The following is a 13,937-nucleotide window of genomic DNA, read 5'->3' as shown; positions in this document are numbered from 1 at the left end:
TGGTCATGTTAAAGGCAGCAAAAGGGGAGGAGGAGGCAGTGTTGCAGCTTCTAGATAACATAGGTGACTGCAGTTATTGAGATTTATGGAAATCCTCTGTGTGACAGCAGTGTCAAAGAGCAGAACAATGTCGTGAAATTTCACTACATGTTGTTTTCCCACATGGATATCCAAAGACAATAATGCAGTACAGGTATAACAATGAGCAACTGTGGGGTTTTATCTACAGCTTATGTTTCATTTGTTTGTGATGACTTACTTACTTGATAAGAAGCTGCATGAAAATCAATATTGCAAATGTTCTCAAAAGTTAACAATGGGAATGACTGGCCACAACATTGCTGGAATTTAAATGGGAAAAAAACAAAAAAATAAATTAAAAAAACAGCTCTGAAATGTCAGTGTGGGAAAGATTTTCAGAGAAGGAAATGCTGAACAGGTGTGAAGCTTTTGTTTGGAGTCATTTCCTCTGTGCTGAGATGAACCTATGAATAGAAAAAAAATGCACAGCTTAGCAAAATCATGCAAAAAAACAAAACAAAGTTTGTTTCATTCTGAACTGTGACGCAGGGATTAATTTCTGAGGCGTGACGGAAGAATTAGAAGTTTACTTTGGACAATTGTTAATCTTGCCAGTATCGCCTGTGAATAATCATGAAACCCACTGGAACTCAGCGTGAAGCCAATTTGAGTCGCTGACTCTTGAAAGGTTTTTGCATTTGCAGCTGGAAAGCTTTGCATTTAGAGGATTTGCTCTATTTACAAAAAGGGGAAACAATGGTTGTTGCTCATGGGTGGGTGGGGGGGTGTTTGCATATTACACAGGGGGTGCTGTGTATAAAGAAATGCAGGAGGTGGAGGGGGGGTGCTCTCTTAATAACTGAGCTGTTGTGCCTTGGCTGGACATCACTTTGTGCTCCTCACAGAGCGTCCAGCTCCTCCCCAGCTCGCCTCACTCTCTGCTATGGTCGTCGACGTGCACGGTTGCAATTTCAGCACCACAGACAGCTCCCCGTCCGGCTCCCAGTGGGACCCCGCGGTGCCCCCGAGCCCCGGCGGGTTGAGCCGCACCGGCCACACGGTGGTGGCCGTATGCCTGGGCTTCATCCTGGTGGCGGGGATCCTCAGTAACCTGCTCACTCTGCTCGTGTTCGCAAAGTTTCGCTGCCTGTGGACGCCCATCAACGTGATCCTGCTGAACATCAGCCTGAGCGACATCCTGGTGTGCGTGTTCGGGACGCCGTTCAGCTTCGCCGCCAGCCTGCGCGGCCGCTGGCTCATCGGGGAGTACGGCTGCAAGTGGTACGGCTTCGCCAACTCCCTCTTCGGTGAGTTTTTCAGCCGCTGTGGAACTTTTCTCTGCTTTCTCTGAACTCTCTGAACTCTGAAGAGTATAGGAGTCTTTGAAGGGTAGTAAATACGCTTTTACTTCTTCCTTCTCCCGTTCGTTCATGCAAATGTAGATTAAGTGGAGTCCGTTGCTTCCTTTGTTTTTTTGTTTTATTCAGCAAAATGTTTCTTTATATTCTTGTTTATGATTTGTTTGTTCGAAATAAAGATTCATTCATTCATTCGAACATGGCGGACAGGCACACCACGTGTAGTAATGCCATTGTGTTTTATGTTTTATAATCTCACTTATTTATAATCATACATATTTTAACAGATGAATGAATGAATGACATTAGTTTAACCACTGCTCCAGCAAATAAAACAGTTATATGTCCTATTTCGAGAAGGTGCAGCCACATTAGGGAGCTGATGGGGGTTAAGGGTCTTGCTCAGGGACCCACAGTGGTGACACATCAGCTGTGGGATTCGAATCTGCAAATGTCCCGATCCCAAGTCTGCTTCTCTAACCTCTGGACCGCCACTGACCAAACAGTCTTCTGCGAGAAGGTCATGGGTTCAAATATCAGCCAAGCCTTTCTCTCTGGAGTTTGCATGTTCTCCCTCGAAGGTCAAAGGTCAAAGGTGACTGTATTGGTACCCCCTTGGTAGATTTTTGTGCAGCAGGAGAAGGCATCTGGCAGTATATACATAGACAGGCACTCACTGACAGGTTAAAAAGTGAATAAATAAATAAATAGAAGGAACCACTAAAATGCCACTATAAAGACTTGTTGAAAATATGATAAAGAAGGGACAATAAATCAATAAAAAAATCAGGTCAAACTTCATTACGTAACAAGACCCAAGAGTAAAGTGCATTTAAGACTGATTTAGAAGAGAAAGGGCAGCAGGAACAAAGCTGCTCTTGAAGCGGCTCGTCTTAAGTTTTGGGGCTTTGAATCTCCGTCCAGATGGCGGGAGCTGGAACTCTCTGGCCAGGGGATAGGAGTCATCACCAGAAATGGAACTGGCCAGTCGCTGTAGCTGCCTGTTGTACAGCGACTGTAAGCGCAGCTGCGACTCCCCAATCAGCCGACGAGCCCATTTTATTAACTGACTGAGAGAGTTCCTCCCTGTGTATATGTGGGCTTCCTCCAGGGACCCTTGATTCCTCCCACAGTCCGAAAACATGCATATGAGGTTGATTGGTGACAATAAATTGACCCGAGGTGTAAATGTGAGTGTGTGTGTGTGTTTGCCCCGTGGTAGACTGGTGACCTGTCCAGGGGGTGTCCTGATTACTGTCCTCACTAGTAAGCTGGAATTAGCTCCAGCTCCCCACGACCCCGAACAGGATAAAGCGGTACAGAAGATGCATGGATAATTTCATGAAGAATGTTAATATTTACCATTATGAATGTGCTGAATTTAAACTACTCTCACAATGCTGTGTTTCTGAGCTTACATTTTGAGTAGAGAACTAGGACGTGTTTCATTGGTATCTCGTGAAAATGGGTAAATAAGAAATACCTTAAATGAGAAAGTAGAAGTTTCAAAAGAAATATCCCAAAAGTTTGCATAAAAAAGCGTATAAGCTGGAGATAAGAATCTTATTGGACACAACATAACAATCTATAAAACAAACAAACTTTACTGGTTTTGTTTGTGTTCCTCTATTCTTCATTGTGCATTGTCAAAGTAGTTATTTTGATATCACTTTAGGTCAGGTTGACATCTCCTCCTGGCCAAGATTGTATATATTTAGTATATATTTTGTATATGGTCTCTTAAGTATTAGTAATAATGGTTAGCAGTCTCACCTCAAAATGAGAATGTCCTGGTTTACAGTCTGGGTTGAATTTGAGAGCATTTTTGTGTGGAGTTTGCATGTTTTTTCCAGTGGTTCTTGGATTTTCTCTGGCGACTCCAATTTCCTCCCACCGTCCAAAAACTTAGCAAGTGAAGTATAGCTTTATATGTACAGTAAATATGTATATGTAAAGCCCCCCCCCCCCCCCCCCCCAAACAGAATACAATCTCAGCTTAGAGCATGTAAAATGAGCATTTCTTCATATTTCTTAATGACAATAATTTAAAGAATTTATAAATATTCAACAGTAAATCATCTTTGTGATGAAAATCCTATTGACTCACTATATTTTAACATTTGTGGTGACAAGCCAGATAACTTTTTTTTTTAAAACTCTATCATGCAGACAAGAAAAGGGAAGGCTTGTCAGATAATATTAAAAGATCTATCAACCCTCATCCAATGCTTTTGCCAAAGCTGCAGTCAGGCTGACATGATATGGGAATTGTGCTGCATTGCCCTACTATATAATGTTAATGCACTAACAAAATCTACACAGAAGAGCGCATACAATACAATCTTAGATTTGACATCACGTCATGAAGTATTCCAAACTCTAGCTGCATGTACCCGAGCTTTCCTGGAAGCATGGAAGCAGGTTGTATTGCTAGAATAGGTGAAATTGGCATCGTTGACCTCTTTTGAAGAAAACACCTTGCAAATGGATGGATATGTTTTGCTTTGAAGTTACGAGGAAGCCAGTGGAAAACAATTCGGGGGTGGGGGGGGGGGTTACAAAGTAGACAGAGAGAGAGAGATGTACGTATGAATCAAGGAAATGAAATGTGAACACAGAAAGCGTGAGTCGTTCACTCAACACTACAGCAAAACAAAAAAAAGGGGGAGTCGTAGTTCTGACTGAGGTTAGACCTGCCTTGTTCCATATTTTCCAAGTTTCTGAAATGATAAACATTTCAAGAGAGGTTGATTGTAGCTAGTTTTACTGCTTCTAATCGACTGTACGACTTCAAGATGTCCACAGGAGTCCCTACGCTTTTGCTTCCTGCTGCACACCGCTGCAGTGTCAACGCTTTATTGATCTGAACCTATTCAATTTGTGTCAAGGTGAGAGTGAGGGGGCTTCAACGGGCCGTTTCAGAAAGCTTACTCAGTTTTGACCCTTTGAGCTCTCTTTGTGTTCCAACTGCCCCCGCGACACCGTGCTTCACAGCACACACACATAAATCCTGCGGAGGAGAGGCTTGCTTTGTGTTTGTTGCTGATAAAATACACACGTTTTCAACAAATGCGGGAACCACGTATGACGTTTAAAACTTTAATTCAGTGTATAATTCTCAGAAGAGCTCAGTAGCTTCTGCATTCAATTTTGAGGCAGTGCGTCACACAGCGTTCCAGAGGAAAAAGGCAGAACTACACCCTGTGTATATGTGTGGCTCTATACAGTATGTATATAGATACACTGTGTGAGGGACCAACAGTCTGCTCAGACAACTCAGCGACTAACCAGCAGGGATCTGTTATACTATTTTGTGTACACAGTAATTATTCTGTTAATTCGCGGAATACATTTAGTACCTTATAACCACAGAAAGCCCTGCAGGCTGATCGGGGAACATTAAACATAGAATTCTGTTAGATGGAGTCAGCTGCACAGTCATTCATATCATTTGAACAAAAATAATTAGAATGTTTTTCGTGTTAAATTTGCTTTAGACTTTCAAAAATTACGCAGGTGTTTCCCCTTAATGTCAGTAAAGACTTTGTGACTACTGTCCTTCGTCTGGTGGACTTGCTTCCTAACAGTGGGTTGGGGGTTGCCCTGGAGGAAGAGGAAAGCCTCCTTGATAGCTCTGATTGATTATTTACTCTTTCTGTTTTCTCTCCTCTACCCCACAAGGGATCGTGTCCCTGGTGTCCTTGTCTATTCTCTCCTATGAGCGCTACACCGCCGTGCTGCGCGCCTCCCAGGTTGACGTCTCAGACTTCAGGAAGGCGTGGCTGTGCGTCGGAGGCTCCTGGCTCTACTCTCTCTTCTGGACACTTCCACCACTGCTGGGTTGGAGCAATTACGGTCCCGAGGGCCCCGGTACCACTTGCTCCGTCCAGTGGCACCTCCGTTCGCCCGCCAGTGTCTCTTACGTGCTGTGTCTCTTCATCTTCTGTCTCCTTCTGCCTCTTCTGCTCATGGTCTACTCGTACAGTCGGATCCTGGTTACCATCAAGAGGGTGAGTTCATGTACTCATGCTCAGGATACCATGTTGTTACCACGTCACTTTTATAAGCTGTCTGACAAAGAACATTCAACTAATAAACTACATATATCACTCCTGTGGTTTATGGACGTGTGCATCTTTAGGAGATGAATTGGGAACCCAAAATGATCAAACAAAAACAAGGCTACAAAAAATAGAAGCAGAGTTAAGATATATGTATTTAACAAACCATCAGCTGTTCAAGGCAAACATCAAACATCAAACGTGGGATTTCCAGCCACAATTCACACAATTACTGACTTCTCAAAAGTTCACTCTCGCCCAGCACAGGTTACACGTACAGAGCAGCTATTTTCCCAGGATAACAAGCAGAAAGTTTTACAACTTCGATCTGCTCAGCTGTGGAGCCTTTAATAGCTCCAAGAGTTGGCCTCGGCTGTGGCTCTTGGCCATCGAGGTGTTCCTGAGCGGTAGGACTGTGGTTCAGAAGTTGAAGGCTGGCCGTCACGCATACGCTACTCGTGTGTTTTTCAAGGTCATTTCAAGGAGCATGAAACCAGATAATCCAAGAAGGCCTTGACCTGTGTTTACAATCCATGAATCAATTCATCTGACAGCCGGGGGATTGAGAGGTAAAGTCTTCAGGGAGTGAGAAAGAGTCAGACTGTGTTCCTGACGGCGATGACCCCCCCTCGCAGTTCCAGTGACTCACTCCCGTCGTTGTGACGCTTACATAAACCTGCCAGTGCCACAAATAATTGGTGATTAAGGGCTCCTAGTGGTTACTGGGTTCTTCCATGCTCCCTGCTTCTGCTACTCCCATCGATGAATCACCCAGGTGGTATTTATAGATTGCGGAAGCAATTTGTTTCTACTGAATACCTGATGTTATACAAGCACTCCCCTTTTCATACCTGGTGCACCCAAGGGAGTCAGAGCAGAAAGGGGCTTTGCAGACCTGATTACTCTACGAGTGAACTGGAGCTCATCTGTGCACCAAATGAGAGCTCTGTGGCTGGGTTTTGTGGGGAAAGGCTTTTCGTGGTATAGTGAGTCTGCAGAGCCCGTTGCCGCCTCTCCTCTCATGTGCTTTAGAAGGATTGTGAAGCGGTTCTCAGTCTCGTGAGGTTTAACCTGCGGCGTCCCCCAGCTTGCTTCCAAAGATTGGACTCAGTGACCAAGGTCCAGCTTTCTTTTCTTTTGAGAGTCGACAAGGCCAATAACAGGTGAAAAACCTGAAAACGCAGATATAAGTTCAAATGTGCCTCCATGACCCAAAACCGGATTTTTTTAAATACTACAAATAAGCTTTGAAAATATGTAGAAAATACTCATATTTGAAGCACTAAAAATATATTAACATTTCAAAGCATTGTTCAATAATTTTTTGACCCTTACAAACTATAACAGCTTTTAACTCCCATAAATACATTTGAATAATCACATTTATCAAATATCTTTTAGCTTGAACCGCTTTTAAAATACACTACATATCTCACTGTAGTTTTTACCCAAATGCTATTAAATGTGACATTTTAACTAGCATTTTAAACACATTATTCTTTTTAAAACATAAAATTTTAACCCAAATTTGATCACAAAATTCATCCACAACAACCCCAAGCTGCAAAGATACAAAACATAAATGAAACCTCACCTACTCCTTTAATCTTTATTCCTGCAGTCTCTTTTTCCGAAATCGAAACACTCCAAACAGATAACATGAGAAAAAAAAAAACACTTTTATTGACTTTTTCAAAAAGAAAAATCGACAAATAGAATAAATTCACAATTTGCTGCAGATTAAAGATGTCCGGTGGTAATTATAGGACCAAGAATCAATGACTCATGTAGAGACACAAAGGAAAAGTTATGGCTTGATACTGTACGAGGAGGAGTGTAATGAGAAGTGTGTAGGCATTTGACAGAGAGAGCAGGGGGCTCACCCTTCAGGGCCATCTTTCCTTTCATAAGGGAGACAAGCTCATGTATTCATAAAGCGCCACGATGGGAGACACAGTGGTAATTACATCGAGATGTGTCCACAGAGGTATGAAATCAATATTGAATCAGTGACAGGCACCACAGCCATGATACCTCTCAGCTTATGATACATTATGTTTATTTTAGTCCACCGTAGACACTGCGCATCAGAGAAAACCAATAGAATGGATATAATGAATACGCACAAGCACCTTATGTTGCCGAGCACCTGCTATCCACGCTTTCTTTTCAAATGGTTTCACTAAATGTTTCTATTTATTTATTTGATTTGATCTGTCTGTAACATGGCCACAACAAGGACATAAATGGCAAATTTCTATATCATCTTTTAGTATTTTACACTTTAAAGGTTAACATGATTTTGAAATGTGATTTATCTCTTCGATTATAATAACTTTGTCTTGTTATTTGGCAAGGAATCACTTGTGATCCAGAAAATCATTTTGTTTGTATTATTTACAAAACAGTGATGGAGTAGCTCTCCCTGCGTGGGTTTTTTTTCATAATCTGTGTTATCCTGATGGAGCCTGAGCTAAAAAGATGATAAAACCCTGAAAATGGGTGCTGTCTTTTGATGTCAGACAGATCATTTTTCTTCAACAAGCTTTGCTTGGAGAGTTTCGGTGCTCGACTTGCGTCACAGTGTCATTTTTGACTCTACCACTGGATGGCCCCAAAGATGGAAAATTAGAAATACACTACACTCATTGTACACACACGCACAGGGGCAAGGTTACTGAGTTTGTTTTTATTGTGTAAATCTGATTGAATTACAGTCAATTACTGTGGCTACATGTTATTCTGCACCACAGTCTGAATCTGTCTATATAATGAAAATCTAATTATAATAAAAAATTTAAATTTTAAATATAACTTACTAAAAGCATTGGGTATTTATTTGAAAACTCACACTAGTTCCATGGGTTCAGTACCTTGCTCAGGCACATATTTTCATTAATGCAATTCATTTAAGGTATTTTCAAGTTGATTCCTTCATCCAGATGAACATGTGATTGTCATCAATGCACAATTATTAGTTTGAGAAACTGAAAAACATTAAAAGTTAGTGAATATGATCACTTAATTTTTGAATAGTAGAGTTATCTAATACAAGATAAACTACAATGGTGAGTAGGATAAAGACAGAGAAATGTGTGGAGAAAGAACATTTAAATAGTTTGGACCATTTGAAAAGCCTCTGTTACAAGAGACACAGGATACCACTCAGTAGATATTAAGGAAAAATCGAATTTACTTTATTCTGAAATGACACACCAGAATTCCACAATATCGACTGAGTGGTATCCCAGGATGGTCTACTACCACTGTGGTGTGGACTGACTTCAAATGATGTAATGTTTGACATGTTTTGGCTGCGTCTGCAGTCTTCCTCAGAGCATTATCTGACGTGTGATGGCCTGTCAGTCTTTATCAGGTGACCAGCCTGACAGATCTGTCAGAATCTGTCAGGCCGGCCACGCAAACATGTCAGCAAGGTAAAAACATCCTGCTTCACTTGTCGGTAGAAAAAAAAAGAAAAAGATATAAGATAAGTTTTAAGAATGACAAAATGAACATAATTCAGCTATTTTTCTTTTCCGTGTCTCCAGGTGGGTAAAATAAATCTCCTGGCCGCTCAGCGCAGGGAGCAGCACATTCTGGTAATGGTGTTGTCCATGGTGTCCTGCTACATGCTGTGCTGGATGCCATATGGCATCATGGCCCTGCTCGCCACCTTCGGCCGGTCGGGACTGGTCACTCCCATGGCCAGCGTGGTGCCCTCCGTCCTCGCCAAGTTCAGCACTGTGGTCAACCCCGTCATCTACGTGTTCCTAAACAACCAGGTGAGCGTTGAAGTGCTGATGAATGATCTTCCAAAATCACTGTCTGCTAATAGATCCAAGACCAGACTGAAGTTTAAGACTCAATGGATGAATGGATGATTACAAACACAACTAGACTAATGGAATAATATAAGAGATAAGATTCTACCATAATAATGGTAGAATGATATAAGAGAGCTATTTCAATTAACTGGATTTCAATTAGCACGATTATTATAAAATGATTCATGATTTTTGCGTGCTACAGGGACAATAGAGACATGCTAAGATTTAAATATTATGGTGACCGCAGTTGAATCTCGACTGCAAGCACACGGAGATGCACTGCATGAACTTGTTTTTTAACTTGAAGGTGTTCACAGTGGATTCACGTTCTCTGTTCTGTGCATTTACACAGTTTCACAGATGCTTTGTGGCCTTTGTGCGGTGCAGCGAGGGGCCTCAGTCGGTCCACAGAGACGACCGCTCAACTCCAAGGACACATTTGTCAAGTTTCTTCTCCGTCCACAGACAAGCCTCCCTCAGCTCCTCGGAGCCTCGGCCCCTCAGCCGGCCCAGGAACGTCGCCCTCTGCGGCGGACGCGCCCTTTTCGTACACTACACCCCATGATGTTACTGTTTGACCTCTCACAGACTGCGACAGTTAAAACAAATCCTTTGTTCTATATAACATGTGTCCAATTTCTTTTCCAACGCCGGGTAATCCCAGTTTATCAAGACATGGATTTAAGACTCGTTGCCTTAATTCAGCCTCCGAACAAAGGTTGTTGAATTTGTCCATGAGCTGACCGAGAGTTTACACCACAACATAGAACATAGACAATATATCGAATGTTGAAAGTAAGAAATTTCATAAATTCATAAATTAAAGCTTTTCTTTTTTTTTTTTCTTTAATTGAACAGCAGACACATGAATCTTGGTTGTGTGGAGTGGGCATATTCTCCCCGTCTGTGCATAGGGCTGTATGTAATGTATATATTTCAAATAAATGCTCTGAAATTAAATATACGTGGTTTTGATCATGCTTAACCAGCAATTGGATCACTGTGACCATGTACACCTTCTGCTTAGAAATATAAGTTTTTTCCGAGAACAAGCAATGACCACAAAGATCTGCATTATCTAATGCAATAGAAACAGTTAGTGGTAAACCAAACTTGATGCATCCATATCCTGCCATAATGTCATATGATGAATGATATATATTTGTTAATGTGAGGTTTGTTGTTGACATTCAGGGTTTGCACTCCGTATGTACGTACGTACGTCGCAAATTTGATTTCAAGCCTAATTTCGTCATTGAAACTCAGCTCTTAAGATTCACCCAATCAGCTCAAATCATTTATGAAAAACACTTTTTTCTTCTTCATAATTGAAAACAAAAATAATTTAAAATGTATACATTTTGCAGGGCTGCAGCTGAACTACAAAGAATACTTTGTTCTAACAAAGATAAAGTTACTTTTTGTTGCTGTCATAATATTACAACAGATCCAATGTCTTTCTTTAAAGCTTTTAAATTTCATACAGCACTGGGTGTCAATCAAGTACAGTTTGTACAAATCAGTTTTATTTGTTCCGCTCAATATGTGTTTGATAATCACTTAGTGTATTGAATTGTCGTGGATATACAATTCTAGTCACAAAGTCCAAAACACTGCTGATTCAGAGAACTCTTGCTTCTTAATAGAGATTGGAAATTAACCCCCTGTTGGTCGTAATAGTGCCATTACAACAGAGTGGATTGACTTAATATTTCTGTGTGGAGTTTGCATGTTCTCCCTGTATGTGTGCAGGTTTTTCTACAATGCCCAAAGCAAAAAAATAAATAAATCGAATGTGTGAGTGTCTTTGACAGAGTGACGACTCCTCCAGAGCTCTGACAATTGGATAAAGAGAAGACGATGCATGAACTTATTCTTGACTGTGAGAATTATCTTGAACACACAAAAGAAGTGTGATATTTGTCTTTCAGATTAAGAATGAATCATATCATGAAAGAATCATATAAATACGGTTTAGATATGTATGTGCATATAAAGTAAGGACAACAAGAAATGATTCACATGCACGCACACACACACAATGAGGTCACAGTAATTTTTATATAAGGACATGACCTCGTTGTGTTTCAAAACATTTCACTGTCTGAGAAAAAAAATAAAAAATGAATGCAACTCAAAGTGCTTCTCAAAAGATTGAACACAAAGAGGAAAATTGTTTGCAACTGAGCATATATACATTTAGGATTGCATACACATAAATAGATGCAAATATCGAGAGTCATTAGGTGAGATGAAATATACTGATAAAAGGTAATTACATCAACATGACTGATCCTATTGCATCACTCATCACAGTTCTCTTTATGAAAAAACATCATGCATCATGAAGACTTCAAAGATCCACATGTGACAAAAAATAAAAAAGAAGCGGAAAGAAAATTAGGTCGTTAGTTTTTAAGTTTGTTTTTTGTCACACCTTGTGACTTCACTGAAACTCACAGCAACCATATCTCACCTTGCGGCAGGGTTCAAAGTATGTAGGTAGTAGAGGGAGTGCATACATAGCTGCAAGAGAGAGGAGTTGTTCAGACGCTCCTTCGATGTCATGGACGTCAGGCCTCTCTAGCTCTGCTCACACTGCTCAGCCATGATCAACACCTACCAGACGAGCCTGGCTCCACCGCCTGTGCCGCCGCGCCTCAGCAGATCCCAGCCGATCCTCATCCCGGCTCCACTGCCATCCAAGGGCCACAGCAAGCCTTTAATCCGCTTTCTGGTTGGAGTGCTGGTGGTGCACCTATTTCTGTCTCTGGCAGCTGCTCTCTATCTGTACCTCAGACACCAAAAGGTAAAATGATGTTTCACTCATTTCTACGTGTTTGTATTTGATGGATTTTGAAAAAAATAATAAATGTGTTGGAGATCTTTGTCAAAACTATCGTCCATTACGTAACAGTTCACCTGTCTCGTTATTACAGGAAGACTCTGTTCGATCCGAGGAAAAAGGTAAAATTCCTTCAATAATTAATGGTATATCTTAAGGTGCAAATATAGGACCTATCCCAACAATGTCTTTATTCCGATACCCAGGTTTGACCTCCTCACGAACTTCCTCTCTATTGTCTGAAAAGAGGGGAAAATCTACCAAAGCCTCAGCACATATGGTGATTGTCAATAAAAGGACTCGACCTAACAGATCATGTAAGACATTTTAGACGATTCTGCTTCTGATATTGCTACTTCTATTTTTCTTAAACCTATTCCTCTCTTTCGTCAGCCGGCTATCTTGAGTGGGACATAAAAGCCTCGGTTCGGAAACACATCAACTACTATGAGACAAGTTGGCTGACGATCCTGCGGCCTGGCCAATACTACGTCTACTCCAGCGTGACCTTCTCCAAGGGCGACCCCGTGCGTCCTCTGGTCAGTCGGGTCCAGCTAAGAAAGGACAAGGACGGACAGGCGACTGTGGCCATGCAGGCCTCCTGCTACCTGAAAAGCGGCAATTCGTCGACCCCCAACATGTGCACAGCCACACAGGGAGGACTGATCACGCTGGTTGAGGGCAACCAGCTCAGTGTCTGGGTGGATAACCTTTCACTCGTGGACTATTTGAATACGGCAACAACATTTGGGATGTACAACGTAGAGGACTCCTAAAAGGACACAGAGGGACCAGAGCTAAGTTTATTTTTTAAGTTGGATGTACTCAGATCTACTGTGGACACTTTTAAAATAGTTAAAGATCTTTCGCATGGATTTGAGAGACACCTTCTAGGACTATAACTTATTAAATCAGATGTAATGCATCATTATTCATATTTGGGTTTTATATTTATTGTTGTAAATGTGTTTGTGTGAGAGATATCTCTAATATTTAATCTGAAAGATTTCAAAACTTGTGTTTTGCATCTGACCCGTTTTAGGTGTTTGTTCTAAAAGGAATGTGAAAAATGTATTAAAACATCACTTATTTGTCATGCAATTTTCTTTTTTGGGGGAATTTCTTCACAAAAAAAGTGTTAAAAAAAACAAACTGATAAAAAAAAAAAAAAAGATAATTAAACCTTAGCACTAAATACACAAATTTATAGAAACAGCCAGAATCTTAGTATCAACACGGCAAGGCTTTGTTTTTTGTTTTGAAACAGCCACTCAACAAATATACTTTGCCCACTCTCTAAAAACCACATAAGCTTTTACAATCTAGCTCAGTCTGGTTTCTTTTTTGAGGCCAGGTAAAACCACGCAGTACTCTAGAAAGCAGTGGTGATCTTTCGTGCACACGCTAGTTTCTTCTCACTAGTAGTCATTGCAAAACTAGACGAGGTTTATCTTATTCTTATTTTCTTTTCAAAGCTGTAAAACTGACAATAGGCAGATTTAAATCAGATTATCATGCACTGTTCTACAAAATCCATTCAGGACGATTTCAGGGAAAAAAAAGGCAAAGAATTAAAACACTAAAGTTCAGCTTTCTAACTTCCTGTCCTGTTGAATTGCACATCTACAGATTGATCCATAAATCACTCCTTGGAAGATATGAGTAAGTTAACGGTGACCCAACTCAGGAAAAAAAAAAAAATTCTTTAATTTATTCAAGCTGTGTTCGTGAATAACATGAGATACTGCCCCCCCCCCGCCGCCGCCAAACTATTCAGAAGCAAAAAAAGTAGTGCAGAGGGAGTTGAAAGTTACGACGACAC

The 13,937-nt window shown here is 41.0% G+C and overlaps 2 protein-coding genes across 2 annotated transcripts; both read left to right on the top strand.

Annotated features, from left to right (window-relative positions):
• Positions 1-964: 964 nt before the first annotated feature.
• Positions 965-10,226, top strand: tmtops3a (teleost multiple tissue opsin 3a; the record flags this gene model as incomplete). The annotated part of the gene is made up of 4 exons (XM_080465612.1): positions 965-1,328; positions 5,061-5,389; positions 8,992-9,225; positions 9,623-10,226. The coding sequence occupies 4 exons, from the start codon at positions 965-967 to the stop codon at positions 9,833-9,835; spliced, it is 1,140 nt and encodes a 379-aa protein (XP_080321738.1). The 3' UTR covers positions 9,836-10,226.
• On the top strand, positions 10,125-13,214 carry cd40lg (CD40 ligand). The gene is made up of 4 exons (XM_080465613.1): positions 10,125-12,079; positions 12,210-12,237; positions 12,322-12,432; positions 12,509-13,214. The coding sequence occupies exons 1-4, from the start codon at positions 11,879-11,881 to the stop codon at positions 12,889-12,891; spliced, it is 723 nt and encodes a 240-aa protein (XP_080321739.1). The 5' UTR covers positions 10,125-11,878; the 3' UTR covers positions 12,892-13,214.
• The last annotated feature ends 723 nt before the right edge of the window (positions 13,215-13,937 follow it).

This window comes from Lipophrys pholis, assembly GCF_963383615.2.
Source record: "Lipophrys pholis genome assembly, chromosome: 6".
Lineage (NCBI taxonomy): Eukaryota > Metazoa > Chordata > Actinopteri > Blenniiformes > Blenniidae > Lipophrys > Lipophrys pholis.
This window is presented reverse-complemented; position numbering and strand designations above follow the sequence as displayed.